This window comes from Colobus angolensis, unplaced genomic scaffold (assembly GCF_000951035.1).
Source record: "Colobus angolensis palliatus isolate OR3802 unplaced genomic scaffold, Cang.pa_1.0 Scaffold144, whole genome shotgun sequence".
Taxonomy (NCBI): domain Eukaryota; kingdom Metazoa; phylum Chordata; class Mammalia; order Primates; family Cercopithecidae; genus Colobus; species Colobus angolensis.
In genome coordinates, this window is record NW_012114533.1 from 297,649 (window position 1) to 313,841 (window position 16,193).

Here is a 16,193-nt window from a genome sequence, read left to right on the forward strand (position 1 = left end):
GTTTCACCGTGTTAGCCAGGATGGTCTCGATCTGCTGACCTCGTGATCTGTCCGCCTCGGCCTCCCAACGTGCTGGGATTACAGGCGTGAGCCACCGCGCACCGTTCTATTTCCCCTTTTTCACTTGACATTTTGTACTTTGATGATTACATGGTATCTTTACTTTTATAACTGTGTTTTCAGCTCATGTGAGGATTCGGTGAGACAGTCCATGTAAAGCAAGTGCTCAACATGCGTTGGCTATGAATAGTAATAGTGGTGTCACACCCTTGGGTGAAATTGGTCTTAGCTTTTGGTTTTGTTCTATTTTTGACAGGGTTTCTTATCAATAGTCTACGAGCTGTCTAAAATAAATTTAGCAGCTTCCTCTTTTTTCTATGTTATAGGACAGTGTGTATTGCATGAGAAACAGAAATCACTTGAATATTAGAAAAAAAATCCCTTAAAAGATCATCTAAGCCTTTTTAGAAGTAATTCTCTCTCTCTCTTTTTTTTTGTTCATTCATTGTGCATTGTGACTGATTGATAGATTCTGTGGGTTTGTTTGTTTGTTTGTTTGTTTGTTTGAGATGGAGTCTCGCTCTGTCACCCAGGCTGGAGTGCAGTGGTGCTATCTCAGCTCACTGCAACCTCCAACTTCCGAGTTCAAGTTCAAGTGATTTTCCTGCCTCAGCCTCCCAAGTAGCTGGGATTACAGGCACACGACACAATGCCTGGCTAATATTCATATTTTTGACTGGCGTTTGGTAACTTACAATCTGTACTTTACTGAAAATAATTATATAGCGTTTTTGTTTTAACATTCCCTTTGTTTATATTGCTGTAACCTCTTTTTCACATACAACTTTCCTTTGGAGTGCTTTTTCCTATATGTGGTGGGTGGTTGTCTGTTTTGTATGTATGTGTGTTTTCTTTTAAAGAACCAGCTCTTGGATTCATTGATCATTTTGTGTTTGTTTCAAAATTCCTTAGGAGTTTTTCTGTATCTTCTCTAACATAATGATGTAAAGTTTTAGCATTTTATTACTTTCTTGGTAATACTGAAAACAATGCTATGTTTTAACTTATCTTTGGCCGAACTCTTTGGTCTAATATATATCACCCATATTTTTATTACTTTCTAAATTATGTGTTGTATACTTATTTAGAAGAATATTGTTTGTTTGTTTTTTGAGGAAGAGTCTTGCTCTCTTGCCCAGGCTGGAGTGCAATAGTGTGATCTCGGCTCACTGCAACCTCCGCCTCCTGGGTTCAAGTGATTCTGTTGCCTCAGCCTCCTAAGTAGCTGGGATTACAGGCAAGCATCACCACACTTGGCTAATTCTTGTATTTTTAGTAGAGACAGGGTTTCGCCATGTTGGCAAGGCTGGTCTTGAACTCCTGACCTCAAGTGATCTGCCCGCCTCGGCCTCCCAAAGTGCTGGGATTACAAGCATGAGCCACTGTGCCCAGCCTAGAATAATATTTTAAGTAGAAGAGGGAATTTTTTTTTTTTTTTGACATGGTCTTGCTCTGTCTCCTAGGCTGGAGTGTGGCAGCTTGATCACAGCTCACTGCAGCCTCAAAGTCCTGCGCTCCAGCAATCCTCCCACCTCAGCCTTCCAAGTAGCTGGGACCACAGGCACACACCATCATGCCCAGCTAATTGGAGATGGGATCTCGCAATGTTGCCCAGACTAGCCTCCAACTCTTGGACTCAAACAATCCTCCTGCTTCGGCCTCCCAAAGTGCTGGGATTACAGGCATGAGCCACTGTGCCTGGCCTAGAAGAGTATTTTAATTGTTACTTTGAAAAGTTAATTATTTAGAAAAGTGTTTTCAGTAATATTTTGTATGTCATTTTCATTTTGTTGGCATTTTGTTTATAATGTCGATTTTTTGTTACTACATTGAAGTTAGAGGATATAATCTATATAATTTCTGTATTTCAGAATGTATTGAGACTTTGAGACTTTTCTTACGGTCCAATATGTGTTATATTTTTTGAAATATTTAGGTAACAGACACATATAGTCCCCATAGGGTACAATTTTTTTTTTTTTTTTTCTTGAGACGGAGTCTCGCTCTGTCGCCCAGGCTGGAGTGCAGTGGCCAGATCTCAGCTCACTGCAAGCTCCGCCTCCCGGGTTTACGCCATTCTCCTGCCTCAGCCTCCCGGAGTAGCTGGGACTACAGGCGCCCGCCACCACGCCCGGCTAGTTTTTGTATTTTTTTAGTAGAGATGGGGTTTCACCGTGTTAGCCAGGATGGTCTTGATCTCCTGACCTCGTGATCGCCCGTCTCGGCCTCCCAAAGTGCTGGGATTACAGGCTTGAGCCACCGCGCCCGGCCTAGGGTACAATTTTAATAACTGTGTTATTGTCTTATCAATCACATTGCTCATTTAATATCCTTATTTCCTTTTGAGGATTCTGATGGTTGTATTTCTGTTTTTCCTTGCATTTTTTCTGCTTTTAACTTTTTAACTGCATCTCTTTTGTTTTTCTATAAATTTTAGAGGTAATTTTCCCACCACTTAGGGCTCATTTATATTTTCATTTGGATGCCAGATTTTATCACAACCTCTTTTGTGAGCTTTTCTCACCCTTGTCATTTTTTTTTCTGTTACTCACCTTTAAATGAGCGAGATCCATTCAGGCAGGATGGCTACATCTTTTACTCGCCTGTTTTCTGTCCCCTCTCTCTCCTTTCCCTATCCAGCAAAGAGCTATCTTGATAACTTTTAAATTATTTCTCCACAACAGGCACTTTCTTTAAACACGGAGGAAGACATTCATCAGGGTTTCCAGTCGCTTCTCGCTGAAGTAAACAAGCCTGGCACACAGTACCTGCTGAGAACAGCCAACAGGCTCTTTGGAGAGAAAACTTGTCAATTTCTCTCAGTAAGTTGAATCAATAGAACAATAAAAGTTGTATCCAACATATCTGGTGATACAGAGTCTGGGAGAAAGACCCTAGAGAAACGGAGAAACTTACATTAACCAATTAAAAAAATTGTACTATTTTTTTTTTTCTAAGATGGGCTCTCACTATGCTGCCCAAGCTGGTCTCAAACTCCTGGTCTCAAGTGATCCTCCTGCCTGTTGGGATTGCAGATGTGAGCCACCATGCCCAACCTAAACTCCCTTTTTTTAACGACCACAATTCTATAATTATACCTTACATTAGTGTTCCAAAAGTAGTCTCTACTTTTCTTGAAAGGTAAAATTGAAAGGTAAAATTCTCAAGTTCATTTCTGGTTATTCAGGGTTTAATGCATACCTATTCACAAACTCTGATATTTTAACATATCTTAATATGATCACTTTTAAAGAGTTATGTGTATTCTTTTTATTAAAAAAAGATAACGTATTTCGAAGTTTTGGAAGTTTGTTGACATTTGTATTTAGCAATGCAGCCTCACTGAACATTTTTCTCTCCAAAGACGTTTAAGGAATCCTGTCTTCAATTCTACCACGCCGAGCTGAAGGAGCTTTCCTTTATCAAAGCTGCAGAAGAGTCCAGGGAGCACATCAACACTTGGGTCTCAAAGAAGACTGAAGGTCAGAGTGACAAGTTATTCCACCCTCCTCCCAACCCCTCCTCCTGCGGCTCTTCCTAGTCCTCCTTCCCTCCTCTGACATCCTCCCTCCTCCTCCTCGCCCTCCTATCCCTCCTTTTCTCTCTCCTCACCCACCTCCACCTCTCCACTCCGGCCCCTCTAATTTCACGGGTGTTTCAGATGGTCAGAGTAGTGTTGACTGGCAGGGCCTCCTGGCATACTGAACCTTGATGGACTCATAAAGGTTCTGATCAGACATTCAGGTTTTCGACAACAGAGATTTACTTTTGTCTATTCTCCCAGGACTAGAGTAGCTGATACAAATGTCAAAAGAGGGCCAGGGATGGTGGCTCTCGCCTGTAATCCCAGCAATTTAGGAGGCCAAGGTGGGGCATATCACTTCAGGTCAGGAGTTCGAGACTAGCCTGGCCAACATGGTGAGACCCCCCTATCTCTACCAAAAATACAAAAATTAGCCAGGCGTGGTGGCCCACGCCTGTAATCCCAGCTACTTGGGAGGCTGAGACATGAGAATCTCTTGAACCTGGGAGGCAGAAGTTGTAGTGAGCTGAGATCACACCGCTGCGCTCCAGCCTGTCTCAAAAACAAAAAACAAACAAAAAACAAACGTCAAAAGAATCTCAGGCCAGGTTTCCAGTTTAATAACTTACATCAAAATATACTCTCCCTGGCCTGTAACATTCACATGTCAGGTGACTGCGTTGTCTCTGTGAGAAGGAGATTGACGGACAGATCTTGCCTGAGGTATACACCTGGGCTGCCTCTTCCTAGGTTCTGGGGGACCTCCAGCACCATCACCCTTACCTGCTAAGGTCACTTCTGACTTTTTATGTCTTCCACTTAAGCTCCTTTAGTTTGTCTTGCTAAGCCTACCTTTGATTGGTTAACTGCAGACCCTCTCTCAGGGCTGATCAGTTCCACAGACTGAAAATATCCTCCATTTGGGGTTGAACCTTGTTCATCCACATTTCAGAAAGTGACATGTTCCAGTCTTGGCCTCCAAGACCAATGACGGTCTGATGAACGATGCAGACTCCCCTGCACCAATGATGCTTAGTACCACTAGGAACATTTCTATTTCTGTGAATAAATGAGATGGTAAAGACTGGGAGATGTTCTTCGCTGAAAGTCTCAGCAATTGTTCCCCCATTCCTGCTTGGAGTATTTGCCACGGATGCTCTCTTGAGGCAGCGAATTAGCAGGGATGCTCTCAGTTCATTGAAAAAGTACCACTTGATCTCCAGGGAAAGAAGGAGTGATCTTTGCTTACCCACATTCTCTTTTCCAGAGATGTCTGGTGCTTTGTTGAGGGGATTCAGCAGGAAGATCTCCTCCAAAAACTCCTAGAAACTGCCCATGTGCCCAATGTCAGCTCTTCCCGTGTTGAGCCATCCAGTTTAGAACTGGGTGTGATCATGAAGGGTTGGGTCAAACATTCCATTTAACCACGTGAGACAAACACCCCTTCAGCCTATCACATTTCCTGCTGGTCTTGTTCTCCAACCTGGCGTAATTTTTCTACTTTCTACCAACCTGCTTTCCTCGAGTGACTCAGGTGTCTTTCACCATCCTCAGCTTGGTGGATGTTCTAAGGTGTCGGTGATCACGAAGGCCACTCACACGTGCTGTTTTTATTTCTGTACGTAACAACCCACACTCAGCAAATTTGAAAACAGAAGTTTGCTTCTCAACTAGTCATCCAGGGTCATCGAATACATCAGGTTCTCACAAAAAGCAACTGAACGTAGTCTCTACTTTTCTTGAAAGGTAAAATTGAAGAGTTGTTGCCCGGTAGCTCAATGGATGCCGAAACCAGGCTGGTTCTTGTCAGCGCCATCTACTTCAAAGGAAAGTGGGATGAACAGTTTGACCAAACGTACACAAGGGAAATGCCTTTTAAAATAAAGCAGGTAGGGGGCGCTTTTTAACATCCTGCTACTTTGATGAAGAAGGTGAATGGAAAGATTTAACTTTGTAAAATCATAAGTGACATAAGTGTAAGCCAAAGGGAATTTGAAACTTTTTCTGAAATTTGAAAGTATTTCTGAATGAATTTCTTAACTCAGTAGAAAAAAACTGAAGGAATAAAAGATATTTGCTGCATATATATAATATATATGTAGTGTTTTATCACTGCTCTTAACTACCTTTGATAATGTCTTATAACCCATTGCTGCCACCTATTTTTGGAAAGTAAAGATCTTCCTTTAAGCCCAATTGGCTTGGCTAGAAAGCAAAAAAAAAAAAAGGTGTTAAGGTAGTGTGATATGTGGGCGTGGGAGTTAGGGGCGGTATAGGACAGGGTAGAGGGAGAGAAGGTGACAACGTATGTCTTTAGTTATTTTTAAAATTAAAGTAAGTTTTGATTTGAATTGTTAACTATCATTGATTCAATATTTACAGCTTTTTAAATAAATTTACAGCTTTTAAAACTTCATGACAAAGACCTTAGTTTTGACATTGAAGTAAAACTTAATTAAGGCAGGCATTAGAATAATTTTCCATAATCCTCCAGCCCTAAAAAGATACCATTTTAATGCAATTAGAAAACGAAAGCAGGTAACCCTCCTGCATTTTTTGTAAGGTGTACTTGAACTTAAAAAAAATTAGTTCTCTAGTTGCAAAGGGTGGGAGGAGGAGAATTCTTCTAACCTTGGTTTTAGAATGATTTTAATTTTTATAATAGATGACCTGTATCAATTTTTAAAAGTGAATTTAATAAATATAATACTTTGCTGAACTTCTGTGTGCATATGCCTCTTCTGTATTTTGAAAAAGTTATTTCCTTAGAGTATCATAATTGAAAAGATTGGGTTAAAATACGTTACTATTCGTAGGTCATTCCTCTTTCTGAGAGAGTGTATCCATTTATACTCCCTGTCATGCTGTTGTGGAACTATAAGTTTGATCCCACTTTATGATTTTTTTTCTCATATGTTGGGTTGGATAAATAGGAAAAACAATACACATTTTTTTCTAATTAAATCAAAACAACTTTGTATTTAATTTCATTTGATTATGTTGTTTTCTTAGATCTATTTGCTGAGCACAATGTAAATGAGAAAAATCTTTCTCCTCTGGAAAAGGCAGAGTAGCACATTTTATTTTGCAGAATGAAAGCTTTCCCAGGGTAGTACTGCGTCTGCTTGCAGTGATGATAGGAAGGAACTGGTTGACTTTTTTTTTATGTTTTAGTGTTAACTGGGGCATGAGTGTGGCGGTTTCCATCACAGGTGCTGAAAACACCAGCGGAGGCAACCGCAGCTCTTCTGAAACTTTTATTGCCTCTTTTGATAATCCTTCCCCCAGGAGGAGCAAAGGCCGGTGCAGATGATGTATCAGGAGGCCACGTTCAAGCTCGCCCACGTGGGCGAGGTGCGCGCGCAGCTGCTGGAGCTGCCCTACGCCGGGGAGGAGCTGAGCCTGCTGGTGCTGCTGCCTGACGACGGCGTGGAGCTCAGCACGGTAAGACCCGGGCGGGAAGAACCCAGGGACGCCTTTGCGGGCAGAACTCGAGCGCCACTTGCACCTCTTGTATTAACCTTCCGAGTTGGCCACGTGGCAGACGCACACTGTGCAGGCACTTGGCGTTGGGATCAAACTTCTGTTCGAGGCTGACTTTTCCCAATATTGTCAGCGTGATCTGCCAAATTACACATCTCAGTCCTCTGTGTTTTCATCGCTAGAAGGGGTAGGGGCCGGTTAAAATGCCTTTTAAAATAAATCAGGTAGGAGGAAACTTATAAAAATCCTGCTAGTTTGATGAATGGCAGACTTTTAACTGTAAAAGCATAAATGACAGCTTGGGGTTATTGCCCGACGATGAGGATAAACTGTGGGTAATTCAGGTAACAAGCTTACCACATTGCCTGGCAAATAGTACACTCTCTACAAATGTGATCCGTTATTATAATCATCATTCTTAGCATTATGCTTTGAAAGTCTAAGAACCTGAAATAGAGAATGAGGAAGTCTTAACTTTCACCTAACGAGGCTGGGAGCGGGGATCCTGGCATCCGGGGAGGTGTGAAGTCCAGTGCTCAGAGGGTGGGACCAGAGACAGCCTCTGAGGGCACATCCAGGCACTCGGCTTCCTTTCAGCATGGATCCCTGGGGTGAGAGAGTCACCCATGGCAAATGGCAGGCAGTGGAACCCCATGACTTAAGAGGTCTGTGTGCGCAGCAACCATTGGCTCTCCCTCTGCCCACCTGCCTGACTGTAACCGCTCTGCTCCAGAAACTATGCAGAATCTCATCTGGGGCGGATAATCCTGTTGGAGTGGCTCACACTGAGAACTCTTTCGTTTCCAATCCTTTTCTTTACTAGCAATGGTTTGTTGTCTTTAAAAAGACTATGTCTGAAAAGCAAACATAGTCGCCTGGGCATTGACGCTTGTCACAATACAAGATGTCTCTGGAGTTGCTGGATAAGGAGAGGACAGCCACAGCCTTCCTGCCTCTGGCTGCTTGGTGTCTCTCCCCCTTGTCAAGGAAGTGGCGCATGGGATGGCACATGGGACATAGGACAAGTAGGAGCGCTCACAAGCTTCTGGCAGATGAAGGGGCCACTGATCCTATGTGAACAAACAACACCTACATGCAAGAGGTGGAAGGGGACTGTGTGAGTGCCTGTGTGCTTGTAGATGTGCACTGAAGTCGGAATCTTAAAGTCTAATTCTGGTATTTCAGGTGGAAAAAAATCTCACTTTTGAGAAACTCACAGCCTGGACCAAGCCAGACTGTATGAAGAGTACTGAGGTTGAAGTTCTCCTTCCAAAATTTAAACTGCAAGAGGATTATGACATGGAATCTGTGCTTCGGCGTTTGGGAATGGTTGATGCCTTCCAACAGGGCAAGGCTGACTTGTCGGCAATGTCAGCGGAGAGAGACCTGTGTCTGTCCAAGTTCGTGCACAAGAGTTTTGTGGAGGTTAATGAAGAAGGCACCGAGGCAGCAGCAGCCTCAGGCTGCGTTGTGATTGCAGAGTGCTGCATGGAATCTGGCCCGAGGTTCTGTGCTGACCACCCTTTCCTTTTCTTCATCAGGCACAACAGAGCCAACAGCCTTCTGTTCTGTGGCAGGTTCTCATCTCCATAAAGGGTGCACTTCCTGTGTACTCAGCCATTTCCCTCTTGCTGTGTCCCCAGATCCCCACTACAACTCCAAGAGGGTGGGCCTAGAAAGCCAAGTGCAAAGATACCTGTCTGCCCTCGTGATCTGCCAGCATGAGTTCATGATGCTTCACACTCAGCTCTTCCGTACTGACCACTCATTTATCCTACTTAATCAGAATCTCGAGAAAATAGACCATAATGATTCCCTGTTGTATTAAAATTGCAGTCCCAATCCCATAGGATGGCAAGCAAAGTTTTTCTAGAATTCCACATGCAATTCACTCTGGAGACCCTGTGCTTTCCTGATACCTCAAATACATGCCTTAACCCGCTGCCTCAGTGGTAATAAATGCTGCTAGATATTGCTACTATTTTATAGATTTCCTGGTGCTTAGTCTTTTAAAAAAGGTTTTAAAATGCACACGTATATTTTGTCTTTTTTTTTTCTTTTTGACATCTACCAATAACCAACCACGCACCAAACACTGCATTTGGCACTGGGGATGCAAAGGACAGAGTCATCCTCCTTTTACACCTGGTCTTCAATTCTGTGCCCAACTTACATAGCTTTGGCAACGACCAGGTTGGACTCTTTAATGTCTTTCAAGTTATGATGTAATCCTCTTGTAGGGATCACATCTTTCTTTATGATACTGTGTTTCTCTACCTCCAACAGTAAAAATCCCATTCAATACTTAAAGCTCATTTCAAATTCTTCTTTGAGAAGTTTTTCCTTTCTCCACAACCAGATGTACAAATTTTGCACTCGGAGGGCACTTCTTTTTTTTTTTGAGACGGAGTCTTGCTCTGTCTCCCAGGCTGGAGTGCAGCCATGCGATCTCGGCTCACTGCAAGCTCTGCCTCCCAGGTTCACCCCATTCTCCTGCCTCAGCCTCCTGAGTAGCTGGGACTGCAGGCGCCCACCACCACGCCCGGCTGATTTTTTGTAGTTTTAGTAGAGACAGGGTTTCACCGTGTTAGCCAGGATGGTCTCGATCTTCTGACCTTGTGATCCACCTACCTCGGCCTCCCAAAGTGCTGGGATTGCAGGGGTGAGCCACAGCGCCCGGCCTTCCTTTTCCTTTTTTAAAAAAATGTGTTATAGCCATCTTAGTGGATGTGAAGTGGTATCTCATTGTGTTTTTTATTTGCATTTCTTATGTAATGAGCTAGAAACTAAAGTACAAACTAGAAGGGACATCCAGTCCCTTTGATAGATAATGCTGAGTAAAAAATGAGATGAAAGATATTTGTTTGTTTGTTTTAGACCAGGACTGAAAGTTTATTAAAACTTTAGTGGGCCGGGCGCGGTGGCTCAAGCCTGTAATCTCAGCACTTTGGGAGGCCGAGATGGGTGGATCACGAGGTCAGGAGATCGAGACCATCCTGGCTAACACGGTGAAACCCCGTCTCTACTAAAAAATACAAAAAACTTGCCGGGCGTGGTGGCAGGCGCCTGTAGTCTCAGCTACTCAGGAGGCTGAGGCAGGAGAATGGCGTGAACCTGGGAGGCGGAGCTTGCAGTGAGCCGAGATCCGGCCACTGTACTCCAGCCTGGGCGACAGAGCGAGACTCCGTCTCAAAAAAAAAAAAAAACAAAAACAAAAAGCAAAACTTTAGAGGAGGAGGAATGGAAAGAAAGTGAAGTACACTTGGAAAACGGCCAAGTGGACATCTTGGAGGTCAAGTGCCTAGTTCAGTATTTTGTTTGTTTTTTTTTTTTGAGACAGAGTCTCACTCTGTCACCCAGGCTGGAGTGCAGTGGCATGATCTGGGCTCACTGCAACCTCCTCCTCCTGGATTCAAGCAATTCTCTTGCCTCAGCCTCCCAAGTAGCTGGTACTACAGGCGCCTGCCACCACACCTGGCTAATTTTGTATTTTTCAGTAGAGACGGGGTTTCACCACGTTGGCCATGTTGGTCTTGAACTCCGGGCCTCAAACAGTCTGCCTACTTCAGGCTTCCAAAGTGCTAGGATTACAGGCATGAGCCACTGAGCCCAGTCCTAGCTCAGTATCTTTTGACATTATGCATGTGATACATAATATGATATTATGTATCATATGTGGATACTTATTGCATTTCTTTTATTAGTGGTGAAAGTGTTTTATGCATTTATTGGCTCTTGAATTTCCTCCTCTATGAATTGTCATTCACACACCTACTTTTCTACTTGGTTTTTACACATCTTTTTGCCTATTAAAGATATTATCCCTCCGTCTTATATTTTTTCTCATTCTTGTATTGCCTTTTCAATTTTGTTATGATGTTTCATTAATAAACAGCATTTTGTTTTCCTCTATAATCAAATCTAGATTTTTCCCTTTATGATTTCTGACACCACTTCCATTCTTACAAGTACTTTTCCATTCATAAACTAGTTAAATAAAAGTTATTTTTTCCTCTAAACTTTTATTTTTGTAATGATTTAATTCACATGGAATTTGATTTTGTGTTATTGACATTCAGGAGAAAGCATAATTTCATTTATTTCTTAATAACTAATTTCTGGATATTATTTGTAAATCTATTTTTCCCTAGTGTTCATTCCCATTTTTCCATCTTTATTTTTCTAAGTGAATTTTAGAATAATTTTTTAATACCCCAAGTAATTTTTTTAACTTGTTGAGAGTTTTTTGGGGGGAAGGAGCAGCATGACATTAAGCATATAAATTACTTGGGTAAATTGATGTATTTACAATGTTTAGTCATCTCTAAGGAAAATGAGAAGAGTCTCCATTTATTCAAGCCCTTTACTTATACTACTTTTATTAAAACCTTTTTTATTTTTAGTTTTTTTCAATATAAGTCCTACACATCTTTTTTTTTCTTGTTATGGTTATTTCTAAATTTTAGCAACAATTTTAAACAATAGCATTTCCCCCGACCTGATTATGGATGGCATATAAGTAAACCATTGAAGTTTATACATTTATCTTGTGCATGACCAATTTGGTATATTCTTTTTTTTTTTCCTGAGACGGAGTCTTGCTCTGTCACCCAGGCTGGAGTGCTGTGGCCAGATCTCAGCTCACTGCAAGCTCCGCCTCCCGGGTTCACGCCATTCTCCTGCCTCAGCCTCCCAGTAGCTGGGACTACAGGCACCGCCACCTCGCCCGGCTAGTTTTTTGTAGTTTTTAGTAGAGACGGGGTTTCACCGTGTTAGCCAGGATGGTCTCGATCTCCTGACCTCGTGATCGGCCCATCTCAGCCTCCCAAAATACTGGGATTACAGGCTTGAGCCACCGCGCCCGGCTTATTCTTTTGGTAATTTAAGAATTTTCAGTAAATCATCTTGGAGTTTCTGCTATATGATTTTGCAATAGGCAAATATCTTTACTATGTATGTAATGGTATATGCAAATAAGAAAGAGGACATCCTTCTAACTGATACACCTCTAGTGTCTGTTTTTTGTTTATTGTTTTGTGTTTGTCTGTTTTGCGTTACCTAGGCATTATGAGACAACATACTATGGTTTGGATATTTGTCCCCCCACATTTCATGTTGAAATATGATCCCCAATGTTGGAGATGGGGTCTAATGGGAAGTATTTGGATCATGGGGGCAGATCCTTCATGAATGGTTTGGTGCCATCCTCGAGGTAATGAGTGAGTTCTGGCTTTATTTGTTCCCATGAGAACTGGTTGTTAAAAAGAGCCTGACACCTGCCCTCTGTCTCTTGCCTTGTGATCTCTGCACATGGCAGTTCCCCTTCACCTTTTGCCATCAGTAGAAGCAGCCTGAGGCCTCACCAGAAGCAGATGCTGGTGCCATGTTTTTTGTACAGCGTGCAGAACTGTGAGCCAGTGAATTACCCAGCCCCGTGCGTGTGTGTGTGTGTGTTTTATAGCAACACAAATGAACCAAGACACAGAGTGCACAATCATGACAAAAATTCTTGTTCTGCTCTCTGTATTAATTTAGAGATTGATAATATCCAGTGTTGGTGAGCATATGAGAAAACAGGCATCCTTACCTTGTGTGTGGGAATGTGGATTAAGGGTTTTTGAAAGGAAGTGGGCAGCCTTTCCATTTTAAATGGACATTCTTTTTGGGCCAGCATTTCACTTTTAGATATCTGATCTACTTAAGTATTTTCATACATGCTTAGATATGTTGAGGTTTTCTCTATAGTATTTTTAAAGGCATTTTTGTAGGGTTATTTAAAAAATGGTGGTAAAGAAAAACAAAATTTACCATCTTAACCATTTCTAAGCATACAGTTAGCATTATTTTTGAATAGCAAAAAAGGAAAGAAAAAGAAAAGAAGGAAAGAAGGCAGAGAGGGAGGGAGGGAAAAAACAAAGAAAATTAAATGGAATTAATTCAATTTTAATTTTTCCTTCAATAGGAGAATAATTTAATTAATTTATAGTATGAACTATGCAGAATTTAAAAAATCACAATAGGTTCAAATGCACTTATTGTAAAAGACCATGAAAACAAATTAAGTGAAAAATGTAACTTGGCCATGCAATGTGTATAATATCACCTCATTTATGTGAATGAAACCTTGTATATGTACATTCATGTATGTGAATCTATGGGAAGAGGTTTAAAAGGCGACACTTTTCACTGCTAACAGAGGTTGTCTCTGAGACAGGTTTGGGGAAGGAGATATGGGAAAAAACCTTCCATTTTTTGCCTTCTATATTTCTGTAATATTTAAAATTTTAACAAGGAAAATCTAATTGTGTAGTCTGCACATAATCTAAAGAAAGAAGAACTCCATTATACAACCACATGTCTAATACTAAGTGACACGGTATTGAAATTGAAATAAAATCCATATAAATGGGTTTTGAAAATATCTTTTTATCCTTGGTTTTTATAAGAGTTTTTAATGAGAATGGCAATTGAACATTGACTTCCTCTTTTTATGAGTAAAGTCATTTCTGCCTTTTCTTATGTTTAAGAGCTGTTTTTATTTCCTGTTCTGTGAACTGATTTCATATACTTTGCCCATATTTTTCTTCGGGAGTGTAGGTCTACTATGCATGAATGAGTAGAAGCATTTTATATATTCAAGGAATTAAGCCAAGCACAGTGGCACATACCTGTAGTCCCAGCTGCTCAGGAGGCTGGGGCAGAAGGACGGCTGTAGTGTACTGTGATTGTGCTTGTTAATAGCCAATGCACTTCAGCCTGGGCAATGTAGTGAGGCCCCCATCTCTTAAAAAAACAAGGTAAGAAAGAGATTAGCCTTTTGTCTGTGAAATGAGTCTTAAATATGTGCATACATTGTTATTTGTATTTTATCTTGTTTACAGTGTTTTCACCACGTGAAATTAAAAAGAAGAGTTTTTATGTAGTCAAATGTATGAATCTTCTAGCTTCCAGGTTTTGTGATTGTTTACTCCTTACTCAGCCAACTCCAATCTGGTTTGTGCTCCACCATGACACTAAATAAATGGTCACCAGCACCCTCCTTGTCCCTAAGTTCAATAGAAACCTGATTTTTCGGCAGTATTTGACCCTTTTGGAGACTTCTTCCTTAAGAAACACTTTTTGTTTTGGGTCCTGATCTTCCTTCTACCTTCCTGACCTCTCTTGCTCAGTCTCATTGTCCTACCCTTTCCCTGGCCCATGCTGTAAATATTGCTATCCCTTGTGGGGCTGGCCTGAGTCTTCTTTTACCCACTCTCTCCGAAATTGGTCTGGCCCTCATCCCTGGCCTGACTGGCAGCTCAGAGCTCAGATCTCTCCCATGAGCTCCAGACCCAAATCTCTACTTGCTCATCCCACCCTTCCATTTGGATACACAACAAGTATCTCTATCTCAACGTATCCAAAGCCAAGATTATTACCCACCTTCCCAACACATCTTCTTTAATTTTTCAGCTCTAGGACTGGATGCACCAGAGCAGGAATCGAGTTCACTTCATCAGCTCTGCATACTGGACACCTCACTCACTGTCTACTTACTGCTCCTTATGAATGATCAGTTGCATTAAACTGAAAGGCAAGACAATCCATGCAGTTACCTAAGCTGGACTATAGGGCACCTTCTTCCCCCTGTCACTCTGTCATGCAAATTTTAATAGCACCTTTTGAGACTGCCTACAGGTTGCCTATAGCAATCACTCAGTTGATTCCTACACATGTATTCTCACTTGTCTTCCTTCCTCTTCTTTCCTCCTCCAACCCATTCTCCACACTCTTTGCAGAGAAGTCTTTCCTGAAAGTAAATCTAGGTAATCCTAGCTGCTGCAACGTAAACCTCCGGTCTCAATAGTGTAACACAATAGAAATCTATTTCTTGCTCACATAAAATAAAAAATGATTGTTTCAGGTGGTGATTCAGAGACCTAAGATCCACAAGCATTCACCAATGCCTTCTAAGGATGCTGCAGAAGAAGAAAGAGTGTGGAGGGCCATGCCTGGTGTTGGCCCACATCACACCTACCTGCAGGCCACTGGTGAGAACTCAGTTTCAGGTCCACACCTGATTTCCAGGAGCCTAGAACATGTCGTCCAGTGCCTGTCCAGGGAGAGAACCTGGGTCTTATGATCAGCCTTGGTAGTTTCCCATTGTTTTGAGGATAAAGATCAAACTCTTTTATAGGAGATAACAAGGCAGCTCCTGATTTAACTGGCTCTCCTCTCCCACTTTTGCCATTTGTCCACTGCAGCCCTCCACTCCAACCTCACTGAACTATTTGGAGTTTCCTGATTATTCCATACTCTCTCTCACCTCTGGGATTTGCGTTTTCCAACTTCTACCTGGAAACCCCTTCCTTTCCACTCCTTCCCTCCACCAGTCTCCAGTCCTGCACCCCATGTCACTGGCTAACCCTCACATGATCATGAACTTGAGGGCAGTTTTCCCATAGCTGTACCCTCCACACCTAGCACCGGGATAAGTGGCATCACTTACGAGGCCCAAAATGCAAATGACAGGCCCATTGTTAGAATTTTAGGACACCAACAGCAGCGCATCGACTCCAGGGTGAGCCCTCCTGAGGGTGAGGTCTTTGGGAACTACACAGATCACAGGCTCCTGAAGCCAGCTCTGCCTACAAAAGGCTAATCACACAAGCCAAATATCCACTGTGGCTTTTGTCATTGACCTAAAGTTTGAGATAACATCCAACTTTCTAATTCTTGGCTGGAAAGAGAAAGAGAGGCCACATTTTTTCTGAATAGTGTTGCAACAGGGGTTTGTTTATTTGTTTTATTTTTCCATAAGTTATCGGGGGTACAGGTGGTATTTGGTTACATGAGTAAGTTCTTCAGCGGTGATTTGTAAGATTTTGGTGCACCCATCACCCTGAGCAGTATACACTGCACCATATTTGTAGTCTTTTATCCTGCGTCCCCCTCCCACTCTTCCCCCTCAAATCCCTAAAGTCCATTGTATCATTCTTATGCCTTTGCATCCTCATAGCTTAGCTCCTACATATCAGTGAGAACATATGATGTTTGGTTTTCCATTCCTGAGTTACTTCACTTAGAATAATTGTCGGCCGGGCGCGGTGGCTCAAGCCTGTAATCCCAGCACTTTGGGAGGCCGAGA

The 16,193-nt window shown here is 42.1% G+C and overlaps 1 protein-coding gene and 1 long non-coding RNA gene across 3 annotated transcripts in view; one reads left to right on the forward strand and one right to left on the reverse strand.

Moving 5' to 3' along the window:
• SERPINB9 (serpin peptidase inhibitor, clade B (ovalbumin), member 9) overlaps positions 1-9,047 on the forward strand; it is an 11,186-nt gene extending 2,139 nt beyond the window's left edge. The window contains exons 2-6 of the mRNA XM_011935465.1: positions 2,745-2,882; positions 3,425-3,542; positions 5,330-5,472; positions 6,872-7,027; positions 8,252-9,047. Of these exons, the coding sequence (XP_011790855.1) occupies positions 2,745-2,882; positions 3,425-3,542; positions 5,330-5,472; positions 6,872-7,027; positions 8,252-8,659 (963 nt within the window). The 3' untranslated portion in view covers positions 8,660-9,047. The remainder of the gene's footprint in view (positions 1-2,744; positions 2,883-3,424; positions 3,543-5,329; positions 5,473-6,871; positions 7,028-8,251) is intronic.
• Positions 1-14,606, reverse strand: part of LOC105507097 — a 16,803-nt gene extending 2,197 nt beyond the window's left edge. Inside the window, exons 1-2 of one of the 2 annotated variants that reach the window (XR_001001037.1) lie at positions 14,528-14,606; positions 4,837-4,841 (exon numbers count right to left, since the gene is read on the reverse strand). This is a non-coding gene — a long non-coding RNA (uncharacterized LOC105507097). Of the gene's footprint in view, positions 1-4,836; positions 4,842-13,734; positions 13,850-14,527 lie in introns of those variants that run through there. The other variant, XR_001001038.1, reaches the window with a different exon arrangement.
• Positions 14,607-16,193: the final 1,587 nt, after the last annotated feature.